Source organism: Scleropages formosus, chromosome 9 (assembly GCF_900964775.1).
Source record: "Scleropages formosus chromosome 9, fSclFor1.1, whole genome shotgun sequence".
Taxonomy (NCBI): Eukaryota; Metazoa; Chordata; class Actinopteri; order Osteoglossiformes; family Osteoglossidae; genus Scleropages; species Scleropages formosus.
The window spans coordinates 2,488,748-2,505,008 of NC_041814.1; the positions used below are offsets into that span (position 1 = coordinate 2,488,748).

General features: G+C 42.9%; 1 protein-coding gene across 4 annotated transcripts in view; it reads right to left on the reverse strand.

Annotated features, from left to right (window-relative positions):
• Positions 1-887: 887 nt before the first annotated feature.
• The window catches only part of tcf3b (transcription factor 3b), a 31,071-nt gene continuing 15,697 nt past the window's right edge, over positions 888-16,261 (reverse strand). For 3 of the 4 annotated variants that reach the window (XM_018728171.2, XM_018728170.2, XM_018728173.2), the window contains 17 exons: positions 16,046-16,119; positions 15,101-15,173; positions 14,591-14,628; positions 14,089-14,221; positions 13,536-13,579; positions 11,119-11,218; positions 10,311-10,441; positions 10,031-10,151; positions 9,660-9,718; positions 9,467-9,545; positions 8,921-8,994; positions 8,636-8,824; positions 7,845-7,956; positions 7,622-7,766; positions 3,957-4,189; positions 3,533-3,685; positions 888-2,567 (listed from right to left, as the gene is read on the reverse strand). In XM_018728171.2, coding sequence (XP_018583687.1) covers positions 3,540-3,685; positions 3,957-4,189; positions 7,622-7,766; positions 7,845-7,956; positions 8,636-8,824; positions 8,921-8,994; positions 9,467-9,545; positions 9,660-9,718; positions 10,031-10,151; positions 10,311-10,441; positions 11,119-11,218; positions 13,536-13,579; positions 14,089-14,221; positions 14,591-14,628; positions 15,101-15,173; positions 16,046-16,119 — 1,751 coding nt within the window. In that variant the 3' untranslated portion in view covers positions 888-2,567; positions 3,533-3,539. The remainder of the gene's footprint in view (positions 2,568-3,532; positions 3,686-3,956; positions 4,190-7,621; positions 7,767-7,844; positions 7,957-8,635; positions 8,825-8,920; positions 8,995-9,466; positions 9,546-9,659; positions 9,719-10,030; positions 10,152-10,310; positions 10,442-11,118; positions 11,219-13,535; positions 13,580-14,088; positions 14,222-14,590; positions 14,629-15,100; positions 15,174-16,045; positions 16,120-16,261) is intronic. The other variant, XM_018728172.2, reaches the window with a different exon arrangement.

The following is a 16,261-nucleotide window of genomic DNA, read 5'->3' on the forward strand; positions in this document are numbered from 1 at the left end:
GTAAGGCTGATGCAGTTATACTTAAGACATCCAAACAAATCTACATTTTCAAAGGGTGCAGAACTAAAAATGAATACAGACCCCCAAGCGGAAAACCCAATTAAACTTTGGAAAACAAAAGCATTACACATATGAACTGCACATTCAAATATCAACCAATTGCATAATTTTAAAGGTGGATTAACCAGCCTCAAAGCCTTATGACACACATTGCTTTAAGTTGCTCTACAATACCACGTCTATAGGAACATTTAACCTGAAAATAGGTACAAGGTCATTAAGTGTTGTGAATTCTTCCCAAAAGGGAAATCTAAAATCTGGGAGAGCAAAATGAACATCTTCCATTTTCAAATCCTCACACAGCAAACATCCCTAGGATCCTCATGTGTACGACAATGAGGCAAACAGTCAGACCCAATTTGTTCATCAAAAGTATCATGTTAATTCGTACATTTAATTCCAGTTTAACAAAGGTTAGTCAACCTTATCTTGTTTGTTCTCCCCATAACCCCTTACATTTTCAAAAATATTTCAGCAATACAATGTACTTTACGGTGCTTACATCAGTGTACATTTAAGTTTCAGATCAAACAAAATAGTTCTGTAACAGCATGTCAGAGGGACTCAAACGTGCTCTCTATAGTTGTCTAATATCTCAACAGCTTCATTTTCAATAGGAATTCTGCTTAAAATAATTTGTAATGAATAATTCTGTAATTTTTGTACATGGGGCAGCCAGTAGTGTAGTGGTTGAGCTATTGCCTTTGTATTCAAAAACTGCAGGTTCGATCCCCACCTCTGGCTGTAGTACCCTTGAGCAAGGTACTTACCCTGAATTACTCCAGTAAAAATTACCCAGCTGTATAAATGGGTAAATAATTGTAACCATAGCACTAAGTCGCTTTGGAGAAAAGCATCAGCTAAATGAATCTAAATACAGCTGAAATTAAACTCCCCAAAAGCATTAAGAGACAACTCACTGGTGAGACAACTAGAAAGAGCAAGTAAACTGGTGAAGACCATCTTTAGTTCAATATAAGTTTAAAACAAAATGAAAGATATGACATTCTTTTTTAACAATGTCTGAGAGAATGGCAAATGAAAGATTTTAAAAAAGGAGCAATTTTAACTCCTTTCCATTTCCTAATATAATATACTCCCAACTTGTTAATCTTTAACCAACTGAAATGTACAATCTGATAAAAATATAGAATATATTTTACGCATCTTACATAAAATAATTTTAAGGACTTCGATACAGATAAAACTGGTAAGTCTCAACATGAAGGTGTTTTGAAGCAGTACACTTCCCTGGAAAACAAAGCAGGCCTGAATAGATGTACAGTATGCGCAGGCCAGTGCGAGGTGCTTCAGAGATGTCTGAGTGAAAGATCCCCCTACACGCAGATCCATCATTCTCTCAAAGTCATCTATTCTGATGTGGCAAGGGAGGGTGTCTTCATCTTCAAAAAAGAGAAAGTGACATATACTTTGTTCAAATTGGATACTGCTTGTGTGCTTTGAGAGTCTGCAAGTAACCTACGTTGAGCTAATGCTGAAAGTGGTGCTGAAAGTAAAAACTTGGTTGAGTTGTGCGGCCCTGCCTTCACTATCAATACACTGCAAAAATAAGAAGCTAAAGGAAACAAAATACTAGATATGACATATGCATCTCACTGGACAGCAATTTTAACAGACCAACTGAGCCTGAACTGCCCTGTCAGTCTTGACATTACAAACAAAGCCAAGCTACTCATATAAACATACCTAAACAGAGCAATTTCTTGTTGCAGACAAACCAACATGTCCCTCTACAGACACTCTATGGGGGGACAATACTGCAGGGTCTCTGCATGTTTGAATTTGGGTAAGGAACAGATGAACTGTCTTCCTCAATGACTCTGAAATTGGTAAATCCAAGATGGTAAGAAAGCACTCACCAATTCTTGTGACTGCCAATTATTGTTTTTACAGAGATCAAGCTAGAAAAAAATTTTAGAAATCTTCTAGAACTCAGGCATTATATTCAGATCCATTCTGCAGGGGCTGTATGACATATTTTCGAATATGAATTATAAACTACATTTAAAAACCAAACAAATGAAAACCACAACTGCTTAAATAAGCAAGTCCAAAACATTTTGTTCCAAAAAGTTGTCATTTTGTTTAAACGTCTCTTACAAAATGTGACTAGGCACAAAGCTTCATAATTTCATCTGTTTGAAAGATCTCTTCCTCCGAGCAACTTCCTGGGCAGTGTCAAAGTGTCCATTTGCGCAAAAAAAAAAGAAAAAAAAGAAAAAAGACTATTTCAATGTTCCATACAATTATGGAAGCAAATACCCACGTAAAGGGGGGGAATTCACATTTGCGCTGGTAGCACTGGTCAAGAGTGCGGTCAGTTGGCTGTGTCAGTTTTGGCAGTATGAATGTGAGTACGTAAAAATTTAGTATGTGCATTGATTACTTGTTTATACACAGACATCAACATATGCACACACTTAGAAGAATGATGGAAGAATATTGTAAGGCCACATCTTCCTAAAACCTAGGAAATTCCACAGGATCTGTAGAGAGAGAGAACAAAATGAGCAACTACCGCTAATCACCATATTTCAGTTCAGGTATGGTAATGCACATTTGCGTAAAGTCTACACTAGAAACACAGCACAAAGTCAGGCACACCGTGTACATGGCACCAGTCCAGCACAGCTCAGTTACATACACTCATTCACTCATACATTCACTAAGGCCGATTCAGTCACCGATTCACGTTGCCTGACTAACAGAAACCGTAGCACCTGGAGAAAACCCACACAAACAGGGAGAGCGTGGAAACTCCAGAGACCTGAAGCTGCGAGGTACCCACTGTACCTCTGTTCTATGCCCAAGAACAGAGGTACAACAAAATGAGAAAACTAACAAATCAGCAGGAAAGAGAGAAAGGGAATAACAAAACAGGAGAAGAAAAGTGTATAAGCAATTTTGAACACATTGATAATAACCCAGGATTTAAAGGTATCTAGAGCAGTTATGGTATTCTGCACATGATTTTGAAGGAGATTTTCTGTTCTTTGAAGATAGGAATTGTGCATGTTTGGTGAAACCTTCTGGGGTTCAGGAACGCATTACTCTGGTTCCTTGTGCTAAAAACATTCAAATTATGGTTTCCCGAATATAAACATTTAATTGCATTTTACTCACTATTCCATTTTATAAAATTTGCCTGATGCAGAACAAAAAGTCTCCACATGTAGATGGCAGCAAAACACAACTGGCCATTCCAAGTTCACAACACTAGTCTAATATTCCTCAGAATCAGACATGAATAAATAGGTTGAGCATGTTTATGCAATTAATTAGCAATCACCTGGAGTAAGAATCTTCTTTAAGAAGAAATTTTTTATGTGAGGGAAGCCTTTAGTCAGTGAAATAACAGCAGGAAATCAGTCTCAAGTACCTTTTGTATCACTCCAAATCTCTTACCACTATACTGCTACCCTAATTCAGCTTTACAGATGTATGTGCCTACCTGAGCGTTACATATGGCTGACAGGGTTGTGCCCATCTCCACCGAGTCCAGGATGTCCCCCTGATAGCTGCATCTGAGAGTCTCCCACCACCCCTGACACTTTCTCCTCCTCTCTGCGCTTCAGACAGGCAGCCTTGGGGTTCAGGTTTCGCTCTTTAAATAGGAATGCAAATCAAGTAAATGCACAGCAGCTTAGCAGAGAGATATGCGCAACACATTAGGTGGTACAATCAGTCCATGTGAAAATTCTGCTGCAAAGCCTACATATACAAAGGCACATTAATCATTTGTTACTAAAGTTACTACAAAAGCAAGAAAACTGGCAAATACAAAAAAAGTCACAAAAACATGTAAAGGAAAAAAATTAAACTATTAAATGTATCAAACACATGGAAACGTAAATTGAATGTGTCCATAAACTTACCTCGCACTTGCTGCTCCAAGTTGAGAATGACGTTGACGGCCTGGTGCAGGATGAGTAGTTTGGTCTGAGGTTTATCGTTGCTCAGGTGCAGCTGGCACATACGGCCCAGCTCCTTGAAGGCTTCGTTGATGTCTCGTACTCGCAGCCTCTCACGGGCATTGTTGGCCACCCGTCGCTCTCGTTCCCGCTCAATCTTCACTTCGGCAGGTAGATCCTCTTCATCTTCATCTTGACTAATGTAGTTGCAACAGACATAGTTAAAAAATGAGCTATCAGCATCACACAGATATTCAAACATATCTGTTCACTAATGGACAGATTTATAATGAAACATGGTGCCAGCGCATGGAGACGTGTTGATTGCTTCTCCTCACAGACTTTAGCGCATATTGTTTTGTTTGTGTCACTATCCTTCCAGCCAGTTTACTCTCTTATTACTTATGACCGCCAAACACTTCTGCAATTATGTGAAACAAGGGATTAGATGCAATTCTTAGTGTTAGAGAGCTGAACTCGCTACCTTCGCTCTGCCGCAAACAACATCATGACCGCAACCCACCTGGGACCACCCAGAAGATGCAAGCTCAGAAATGGGGCCGCAGGGCCGGTGTACAGGTGAGAGCAACACACCGCGGGATACGACCTCCGATGCCCAGCATTTTCCTGTCCAACGTTCAGTCTCTGGACAACAAACTGGACGATCTCAGAGGACGACTTAAATTCCGAAGAGACCTACACAGCTGCTGCGTTCTCTGCTTTACGGAGACATGGCTCACCGCCAGCACACCGGACCACACGGTGCAGCCCGAGGGTTTCTCAATCTACCGCACTGATCAGACTGGTTCACCGGGGGAAGGGAAAAGGAAAAAAAAAAAAAAAAAAAGGAGGGGATGTATGCTTTCTTATTAACGATGCATGGTGTACGAATGTGGAAGTGATTGCACAGAACTGCACACCAGACCTTGAATACCTTCTGATCAAATGCCGACCGTTCTACCTGCCCAGGGAGTTCTTGGAGGTTCATGGCTGCAGTTTACATCCCACCCCAAGGGAACACACACACAGTGCTCTGAACAAATTGTACTACGTTGTCACTAAGTATGAGAACAAGCACCCAGATGGCCTGTTCATCATTTCTGCGGACTTTAACCAAGCTGATTTCAGGAATGTGTACCTGAAGTACCATCAGCACATCTCCTGCCCTACCAGAGGCTCAAACACCCTCGACCACTGCTACACGTCACATAAAGGTGTGTATGTGTACCGCTCCCTGCTGCATCCACACCTCGAGCGGTCAGATCACACCTTGATCCTGCTGCTCCCGGTCTACAAGCAGAAATCTAAGTGGGAGGAGCCTGTGACGCGCACTGTGCAGCGCTGGACACCAGAAGCAGAGGATAGGCTCAGGACTGCTTCAACTCTGTAGACTGGGACATGTTCAGAAACTCATCCTCCAATCTGGACAAGTATGCCACAGTGGTCACGGACTTCATCCAGTACTGCGTAAGTGTCTGCAAACCACATAAAACAGTCCGCTCATTCCCTAAGCAAAAAACGTGGATTACCGCCGAAATCCGGAATAAGATCCGCGCGCGAACCTACGCGTTTCAGTCCAGAGACATGGACGCGCACAAGAAGAGTAAGTACGAGCTCCGCAAAGCCATCGTGAAACGGGAATACCGCAGGAAGGTAGAATCAGAGTTTAACTGCACTCAAGATGCACACAGGTTGTGGCAGGGAATCCAAACTTTAATAGATTATAAACCACAGAGGCAGACATTGACAGGTGCCACTGCGTCTCTCCCTGACGAACTGAATGCGTTTTATGGCCGTTTCGAGTTCACAAACAAACCCCTCGGTGCGAATCCCCATAGCGCTGCATGACTCCAGTTTCACCGTCTCTGTGGCACAAGTAAGGAAAAACTAACATCCGCAAAGCTGCTGGTCCGGATGGAATTTCAGGGCGAGCTTTAAACATGCTGTGAGCAACTGGCTACTGTCTTCACGGACATATTCAACACCTCCTTAAAAAGTTCAACTGTACCCACCTGTAATGGCTGTAAACACCACCATTATCCCTGTTCCTAAGAAAAACAAAGTGAGCTGCCTTAATGACTATCGCCCAGTGGCACTGACCCCCATTGCAATGAAATGCTTTGAGAGGCTGGTGCTGGGACACATTAAGGACACCATCCCAGATGCTTTGGACCCACTGCAGTTTGCCTACTGCCACAACAGATCCACTGAAGATGCAATATCACACACACTTCACACCACTCTGGCTAACCTGGACAATAAAAACCGCTATGCAAGGCTATTATTTGTGGACTATAGCTCGGCATTCAACACTGTTATCCCAACCAAGCTGATCCACAAAGTACTAGTTCTGGGGCTGAGTGCCACATTGTGCAACTGGATCCTGGATTTCCTCACCAACAGACCCCAGCGTGTGCGGATTGGCAGTAATACCTCCTCCCCACTGACCCTCAACACTGGCACTCCACAAGAAAGCGTCCTGAGCCCGGTGCTGTATTCCTTGTTCACACATGACTGTGTAGCTAGTCACACCATCATAAAGTTTGCTGACAATATCACCATCGTGGGTCTGATCACCAACAACGATGAGACAGCCTTACAGAGAGGAGGTGAGGCTCCTGGCAGAGTGGTGCCAGGACAACAACCTGTCTCTCAATGTCAGTAAAACTAAGGAGCTGGTGATTGACTTCAGGAAACAGGATACGGTTCATGCACCCATATACATGGGAGGCGACATTGTAGAGAGGGTCAACAGCTTCAGATTCCTAGGGGTCACCCTCACTGCCAAACTCACATGGACTGAGCACACAGCATCAACCATCAAAAAGGCCCGTCAACGTCTTCACTTCCTCAGGCGTCTGAAGAAAGCCCGGGTGTCCACTACAGTCCTCACCACTTTCTACAGGTGTGCTGTGGAGTCACCTCACAGGTTGTATTACATCCTGGTGTGGCAGCTGCTCCACACAGGACAAGGAAGCACTACAGAGGGTGGTCAAAACAGTTCAGGAAATCATCGGCACACAGGTACCAGCAGTCCAGGACACCTACACCACACACTGCCTCAAAAAGGCAATGCGCATCATGAAAGATCATAGTCACCCCGCACGGGCACTTTTATCTTCTCTGCCGTCTGCAAAGCAGCTTAGGTCTATTCAAACCTGCACCGCTAGGTACAGGAACAGCTTTTACCCCACTGCTGTAAGAGTATACAACACTCAATGTGCCACCTTTAGTAACTAGAACTGGACTGCTCCACCCAAGCACACTGGTAAATTACACTGTCACTTTTAAGCATTCTCATTCTCTGGCTGTCTACTAGTATTATTGTTATTACTGTTACTGTTATTTATTGTTATTGCTATTGCATTACTCACTGTCATTGACATTGTTTTGCACAGTATTTCTATTGTCTCTGCCTTGTCCATAGTCTGTGGAGAAGCATTCAAGAAGAATTTCATGATACTTATACCTATGACAATAAACCTGAAACTTGATTTTGTTGGCTGCACCTTGAAGCACATTCACCTCAGCATTAAAGTAGATATAGCTTTCAGGACTTTGTGTAAAATGTGCAGACTTTGAAGATCACTTCTGTTTTGACCCGTAAGCAGAGACAAGAGCTAACACACCTTGTGCGTGTACGAGCACCTTTCCCGTCTTTCTTCTCATCTTCCGACTTGTCCGCAACAGAGTTCTCATCTTCTTCCTTGTCCTCCCTCTTGACATCGGAGTTGCTGGAGGAGTTAGCAGAGCGGACGATGCCCCCAGGCAGGCCTGTAGAGAGAGCTAGTGTTGACCTGTCTGCTGGAGTTTTTCCATAAGTGAAGTCCACAAGAGGTACTCAAAACTCACTGGAAAATCCCTCAGGCTGTCCTCCAGGCTGAGTAGGGACAGAGGCATGATGACCATGTAGGAGAGCATTGTTTGGGGGCAGGCTAGCAGGGTCCTCATGGTGACTGCCCACCTAGAAGATGAGTAATAGTACATTTTGCCTTATGCCTTTTTTCAGCATTCTGTGTCACTGTGAGAGAAAACGGCTCTATAAAAATAAACTGAATTGAATTTTATGTTCATCTATGCCCATGTATCAACTTGAGGGTAAAAGCAAGCTAAGAGATACTAAACTTTTCCACTGACAGTAAGGTGGCTGAGAATAGGGAAGGATATAGGATCACACATTGAGAGCTCCAGCTTTTATCATTTTTACAAAGGTACTGGATTAACTCCAAGAAAGAAATGTGTAAAATTCAGTGTTGATTCTAAGACCACAGCATATAAATATAGTTGGGCAATAGTTGTATTGTGTGGACTGGACAGAAAAGGCAAAAAGTACTACAAACAAACCTTTAAGGCTTAAAACACTAGTACTATTAAATTTGCAATTTCTTATTTAAAAAAATCCTCTCTGGCAGATTCAAGCACTGGTGTGTATATATATATATATATATATATGTATATATATATATACTTAAATGAAAACCTGTCTGAAGGGTGGGATCCTTTTTGGAACCTTTTGTCTCTTCCCTGCTCTGTCCCATAATCTTCTTCATGCATTAGATAACTTTTATATAATCCCTTGAGGTTAGTATTAGTTGTATACCATCAAGTGTACATAGAACAACAAGACCAAGAACCTGACTTACCATGGCAGGATGCCGGCTGCCCAGAGCCAGTCCACCACTGGAAAAAGAGGGCGCCAGCGCCCCCAGCCCCCCATTGGGCACAGAAGACACAGGGTTCAGCAGATTGTGCATGTCAGAGTGGGACCCTGCCACTGCATGGCTGCGTAACACATGGATAGCCTCATCTAGGCGGTCTTCTACCTTGTTCTGCTGCAGCAAGAACACAGGCCATAATATTTGTGAGTGGCGAAACTAACCGTGCAATGGCAGACTCTCAAACTCCAAGGTGAAGTTAACCTTGCTTACCAATGCATGCAGCCCACCCTCATAGCTTGGTGACAGCGTAGCTTGACCTGGAGGCCGGGACCACTGAGATGCAGCTGCAGAAAAATTGCATAAATGTGTTTAAGACACAGGCCTCATTCCTCATGTCAATACTGCCCAAGGAAATGGCATTTCTACAGCTACATATTAACAAACAAGTCCAAATGTTAACCTGTGACAAAATAAAGCTTATCGAAAGCTGTACTCAAAGATAATGTCAGTACTACATTTCATTGGATTTTTTTTTTTTTTTTTTTTTAAACTTATTAAACAATGGTCATGATATCAAATTGCCTCAAGCAATTTCACAAATTATCTAATTCAGTACTGTAAAAGAAAAAGGATTTTGGCACAGTGGAAGAGGTTTTGTGAAAAGATGGAGTATGTTTTGTGTTTTCATACACAGCAGATGGCACTGCAGAGCAATGTCCAGGCCTCCACTGCAAATGCCTGAATAGCTCAGAAGTATCAATGGATAGGCAGTGTAGTGGCAACTGCACTACTACAGTTACATTTTGCTTGCCGTACCAGCAACACCCTGAGGAGAGCCCACCGGCGTAGATGGGGTGGAAGGGAAGTTGCTGCTGTTGTGGTCAGGGGGATAGATCTGCAACCAGATACAAGAAGCTGCTGGTAAACTGCCAGGTACCATAATGAGGAGCAAGAAACTGCAGAACACATTCTGAATGAATGGAGTGTGGTAGTGAAAAGCTACACCCACCGAAGCCAAAGCCTTTCCAATCTCATCTCCCGAGCTTCCTGTCGCGGTGCCTCTGTTGGCTGAAGCAAATTTCTAGTCAAGATTCTGAGATTCTTACATTTCTCTCTTTTTTATGCAGTTCATTTCACATCTTTTCCCTTCAGTAATTTTATACACACACACACACACACACACACACACACACACACACACAGTATATATACACACGCACACACGAGAACAGATAATGTATGTACACAGAGGAGAACACACCAGGTCTCCATTAAAGACAGCCTTGCAGAAACAGGTGCACATAATGGTGGCAATTAGATCACAGAACAGTAACTGCATTAAAACGGTAACAAGTTTGAGTGCCTTGTCAAGCATCATACCCATTAGACTGTCTGCACCGTTGATAGGGGGTGTGTGGTTGGACACTCCATACCCCCCTGAATTAGAATGGAAGCCAGAGGGCAGGCTGCTGTTCACATCACTGCCATGGAGAGGGTAATTCTAGAGGAAACCAAGGCAGAGGTCAGTGCTTCCAAGGAAGGGTGTTAATAGCCGGATCAAAAACCAAGGTTTCAGATAGTCAAAGGACACAGCAATGAACATGAACAGTTAAGTTTAACGTAACTACAGAAATGCATTTCAGTGAACCTGCCACCTCACCATCCTGTCTTGGTGGGTTATGGCAGCAAAGGGTCCAGGCTGGCCAATGTGAGTGGAGCTGCCCAGCATTGGGGTGTAGCCCAGCTGGCCAGGTGGTCCAGATGAGCCCCAGGGGTCCGGGTGCAGGCCCTCTGTACAGACAGTTAGCAAAAACAGATTAATAAGCCAGAATATCAGATACTGAATTCTGTAATTGTAGTGATAACATGGAATTCCAAATTCAGCAATATAATTTAGAAATGAAATATATATTCAAAGCAGTGTAAGTTATTGTATTGGAAACATCTTGGTCCCAATGGCTAAATTTGTACATTTCCCAGTGTTACAACCCGAAAAATGTAAGGTGACAAAGAAAGTAATTGAGACCCTCCAAAAATTACTCAAGTGAGGTACAAGTGTACTTCAGTTTATCAAAAAATATCACCCACAAAAAGTACATAGGGACATGAGGGAAAATAAAATCATGCCTCAAACTAAGATATTGCTATGGTAATTTATGTCAGCTGTCAAAGCAAAATTATGGGGTACTCAATGGGGTCTCTCTAAAATGTCAGAGGTACAAACTAACACCAAAATAATTTGTCCTTTGTGAAAAATAAATAGTGGAAAACATTAAGAACTGTTTATAACTAAAATCTGAGTGTTAGTATAAGAAGGGATACACATGCAGGCATACTTATAAACTTCACAAATACTACGGCTTAATTACACGTACATTCTTCAGCGTAATGGAGAGAAGAAAAAAACTGATTTATTCCTTTACTTGGCTACATTTCAGTCTCTTTCCTCGCAGGCCCAAATCACTGACCTTGCACGTAGAAGGAGCCAGGGTACACTGCCCCGGGTTTGGAGGAAGGATACCCCGTGTTGTCGCGGTGATATTCTTCCCCAGATGTTGAGGCATGGACCTGGCAGACAAACAAAAATGCATTAATAGTGTTTTAAAACAAGAACACTATTGCTGAGACTACTGTAAACACATCTTAGACAAGCTGTCCTGACCAAGCAAAAGAAATGTTACAAGTACAGTCACACAAGCATTGGCATCCTGGCCCAAGGCGGCCCAAGAAAATAGCCTGAAACAGTCTAGCAGCACATTAATGACAATGTTCACTTCACACACATTTCCATTAAAAGGACTGTGCTCCAAGGCGCAGCTGGCGGTCCGCAGCAGTGTGCCAGAGCGACGGGACCGAAGTGAGCAGCAGCCGCACCACGCTGGAAGCGGCACTGTGAGGAATCTCAAGCTGCAGACACTTCCTCCATCCCAGGGGCCAACCAAAATAGCAACGGCCTGCCACCACAGCGCCCCTCTTGGGCCCTTTCAACCCGGGCCACACAAACATATATCGCTCCAAAGAACCACAGCGCGAGGGCTGAATGCGGCCCAACTAGTATTGCTATTGATCATACCACTGAACCGCATTCAGCCATAAATCACTGCTGAGGCCACATTAATTCAGGGTCCAGCAAGGCTCCTCAGACAGTAGCACCACACAAATTCTTTTATTAATCAATGTATCGCAGGTTAGTTTAACACAAAATGTACAAATTTGTCCCTGCAGATGTTTTTATCCACCCAAACCAAAAAAAAAAAAAAAAAAAAAATGATGCACAAGGAAGAGCGGACTTCTGGAGACTGGTGGTGCACGTTTGTTAATGTGTCCTTGGAACGTCTCATCATGGACTGGCGACATAGAGATGCCATCTTAAAACACATACATATGTAAATATTCCTGTTCCCCTGTGCATCGCACATCACTCTTTCTCTGTGTAAAAGAAATAAAAGCAAAGGCAGTAGAGAATGCAAATCCAACTAGCTGACTTTTTCTGTAATTTGATTTAACAGAGAGAAGTGGAAAGGGAATGGAGAGATGCACTTCTAATTACAGAGCCATCTGCCCATTCCTGGAGCCTGTCCAACTCCACAGGCAGCTGGGCTGAGGAGAGGGGGCGGGGAGGCCTTTGGTGCAGGGGAGGCGGGCTACGCCTGGGAGGGGGTTGTGACAGAGTCAAGAGGGGGAAAAATGCAAAGGAAAAAAATGGGGCTGACCAAATATGTACGAGGTGGGGGAGGGGTGGCTGAGAATTGGTGGGGGGGGGGGTGGCTGGACAGAGAAAGTTAAGATAGAAAAATTTAAAATCCCCACAGCACTCCTGACATCAGGAGTGGGTCCATTTAAAAAAACCAACTGCTGAAAGATGCTTCATTTCAATGGCTGCAGGCTTTTCAAGCACAGGTTTTTAGTCCTCCTTCAGAATGTGAAGAATGAAGCCATAATCTAAAACAGGGAGTCTGAATGGCAAATCTTAGTATGAAGGAATAAACAGTAATTTACACCAAGAAGGGATTCATTAAATTGTGACTAATAATCAGAAGATATGGCAGCGTGAGGAACAGACGGAGCGTTAAAAATAATACATTTATTGCGTCAGTGGTTTGATGTGTTCTAAACCAAATGAGAGATAGAGCCCATGTACTTAACAGCCAAGCTTACAGCCCCGCAATCATTGGGAAGACCATGGAAGGCTGAGATATAATCATGATCAAGCAAAGGCTTTCTGACATGTAGTAGGCCTCGCTGATCATCAGTGGAAGAACCAATACAGTGTGAACAAGAGACTTATGAGGGATTTGTGAGAATAGGTGGGAGCTCAGATCTCAGGGCACAGTGGAAAGGGGGAGGAGTACAGGGCTATGACTGTGACTTAATGCCAGTTCACAGACCAGCTTTGTAGCTCTGACAACTGGGTCACACCAACACTGATGGTGGGGGGTTGTTCATCTGCACTGAATCCAGACAAAGTCACTGTTTCCATCACTGTTTCGCATTAACAGAACTTGTTAAAAAGACTCATTTCTCACCTTTTCTGCAGAATACTCAATTACTCAACATATACAGTACATCTAAATTTGATGTTGCCTGAAAATAACCCAGGAGCTAGGATTACACCAACTTGCCAACCTTAAAACCTACGTAAGGCTTATACGGCACAACGGAAGTTAAGTTTTAAAACACGCTTGCACTAGTGTATAGAAATAGGCTGTATTTATTATAGACACTGATATTCCTTTATTCGCTGCTGCCCCCTCAGAGGTGAAGGCAGTGGAGAGCTTCAAACAGCAATGAGCAAGCCTGGCCGTTGAGACTTGTGCTTTGTGGGGGAGGGAGAGGAGTGGAAAGTGTCCATAGACAGTGGGACGAAGCAGCAAACAGCACTCACTGACGACGGAAGGCCAGGAACTTTCCTCTTCTTTGGCTGAGTGTCTGCAGGAGAACCAGAGGACAAGCACAGAAATTTAAGCCCTTTGAGGGGATTGATTCAACGCCTCCTTCACGGCAAAAAAACTGTTTAGAGCCTTTTATGATCATACTGGTGCAAGATGTTCCACTTTAAAAGCATTAAGAGGGAATCTGCTTCTTTAGTTTTGTTTAGGTTATTTTAGAGCTTAGCTTCTCATTTTTATTCTTCTGTAAATGGCCTTACCAAAGAAGACTTAACCAGCTTAAAACGTTACACTTTAGACTTTCAAAGAGATCCGTCTTAATACCCATACCTTGGTTAAGGGCAGAACCGCAATGCCATATGCTTCTTCTGGGGGGAAGCATATATTCCACTTGTTGCACAAAAGCGGAAATGAATACTCAAAGTATTTGTATATCGAATGAAACTGTCAAAACTTATTCAGTACTTTTACAAAAACAAAATCAAAACTATAGCTTAATCAAACACCATACGGACTACATCAATGTACCAGAGAAAATGCCCCTCTCACCAATGCTGACTTCAGCAGGACGCCTTCGGGGGTTGCTTGGATATGGGGGGTAGAACTGGGAGGCGGATTTTAGATCGGAGGGTGACATGGCATCTGGACTGGGCAAGGCCATGTCACTGTTCAGAAACCCAGGCTGTGGATAGAAGAGGAAGGCTGAGTTAAGAGACAGAACACACTTGAATGGTTGCCACTAAACACCCAAGCACGGTGCTGGAGCTGAGAGACTTGCAAAACTGGATATGGATCTTTAGGTACTCCGTGCAGACACTAAAAGATGATAAAGATTTAAAAATCCACTCTGTACAATTAAAATCCAGGTACCACTGACATTTCACCTGCTCTAATTTTCTTCTTCTGTAAAGTAAATGTGTACCAACCCTTGTGAAGCAGACAGCATAAGGAAACTAGGCCCTTTGCATGGTATCAAGGAGCCTTGAGCAGGTACAAAAAATTACTGAGCAACACAGGAACAAGAAAAGAGTAATGCAATGCATTGCATTACCTGAGCTCCAAAAGAGTAAGGTCCCCTTTCGTTTTTACCTTAAAAACAAGAGAAATTGGTACATTGATAATGAAGTGGTAATGGGCCCAGAACACTACCAGGATGATCGTCTCTTTGATACTTAGATTAAGCACTACATTTCTGTCATCACATGGAACTCATCAGGCCGAAAATTTGTTCTTGTTAACTGGAATCATTTAAGTTTCAGTTTGTATAATTTATTCACTTATAGATGTGGGAAAATGGCATATTAAAGTAAATGGAATCACTTCTGTCCACCTCAATTAGAAATAAGCTGTAGGGCAGCTGTAGCTAGAACCCCAAGGACTGACTGTGCTTTGCTGCCCTTAACCACCCCCTATCTCCTGCACAAACAATGCAGACAAGACTGGGAGGCACTAGGATCTCACTTCAGTCCCCAACCCTGTCTCAGCCAGATGTACTCTCACTGTACTAGGTGAGAAAGGAAGGACTCATTTTGCAAAAAGGGTGTGAGCTTGCAGAACTTACCAATGATCCCTGAGCTGAGGAAGGGGGAGGAGAGCCCCTCATGCTCATTGTAGTGGGAGCTTTCTCCATAGGCCTAGAGCAAATAGGCACAGAGCATGTTTGGGCCTGCACAAAAATAAACTTCAACACCTCTTACTTTTACACATCTCAACCAAACCCAGCTGGCTTACTGTAATGTAGCCTGTGACATGTGCATCACCCCCCTTTAAGTGCCATTGTACAGTAGTTAGAACTTTCACGGACCATTTCCACTGATAAAAGCATGACTGGTGGCATCTCATTAGCAACAGAAATGTTTCCATATTAAGAGAAATGGATAAGCAATCTCCAAAAAATGTTTTATAACATGCAGTTACCTAAGGATCTTACATCTCAGTAAGAGGAAACCCTAAACCATTGGCATACAAAACACAAAGTGCTAAAGTTGTACAGTTTAACTGTACCTAAATCAGTTAAATCCTAAGAATCTTTTCAATAAATAACCTGGTATCGCTAACCCTTTGGAGTTTAAAACAGAACCATTTGTCCATTTCTTAGAAACAGAGGAAGCCAGAATGAACAGGCATTCAGTAAACAAATTATGTACTCATTTTCACATTTTAAACTAATTTACAAAGCAAAGTGCTTTCCACCACTAATAATGTCTCCATAACCATAGCATATCAAGCCGCAAAAGTAAAATGTTAAAAAGGACACATGGGGAAGAATTTATGCAGCTCCATCAGGCTGGTGCATTACAAATGATTGCAGACCTTGGATAAATCAAATTTTGTTCCAGTGTAACTAAAATGCATGTATTCACCCATTGACTGACACTTGCGCACACCATCCCCATGGCTAGAGAATGGTATGTTTACCAACTAACAACCCAATTATGTAGTAGTGAGGCTGCGGACAGCCAAGGGAGCCGCAATGCACTGTTTGTTTCTTTGAGGTCACTCTTACCCGTCCCTGACTGAAGGAAGGGCTGTTCTGTTCCGTAGCAGCCCATGTTGCAGAACCACTGCGCTCATCCATACCTGGAACAGAAACAAATTTACTTATGAATTTCAAAATGGCTCTAATTTTGTAAAGAGAATGGGGGGGAAGGAAAGAAGCTGTTCAAGAACGGAAAAAGTCCTTCAATAATGAACAAATCTTGGCTCTGAGTTCCTGACACAT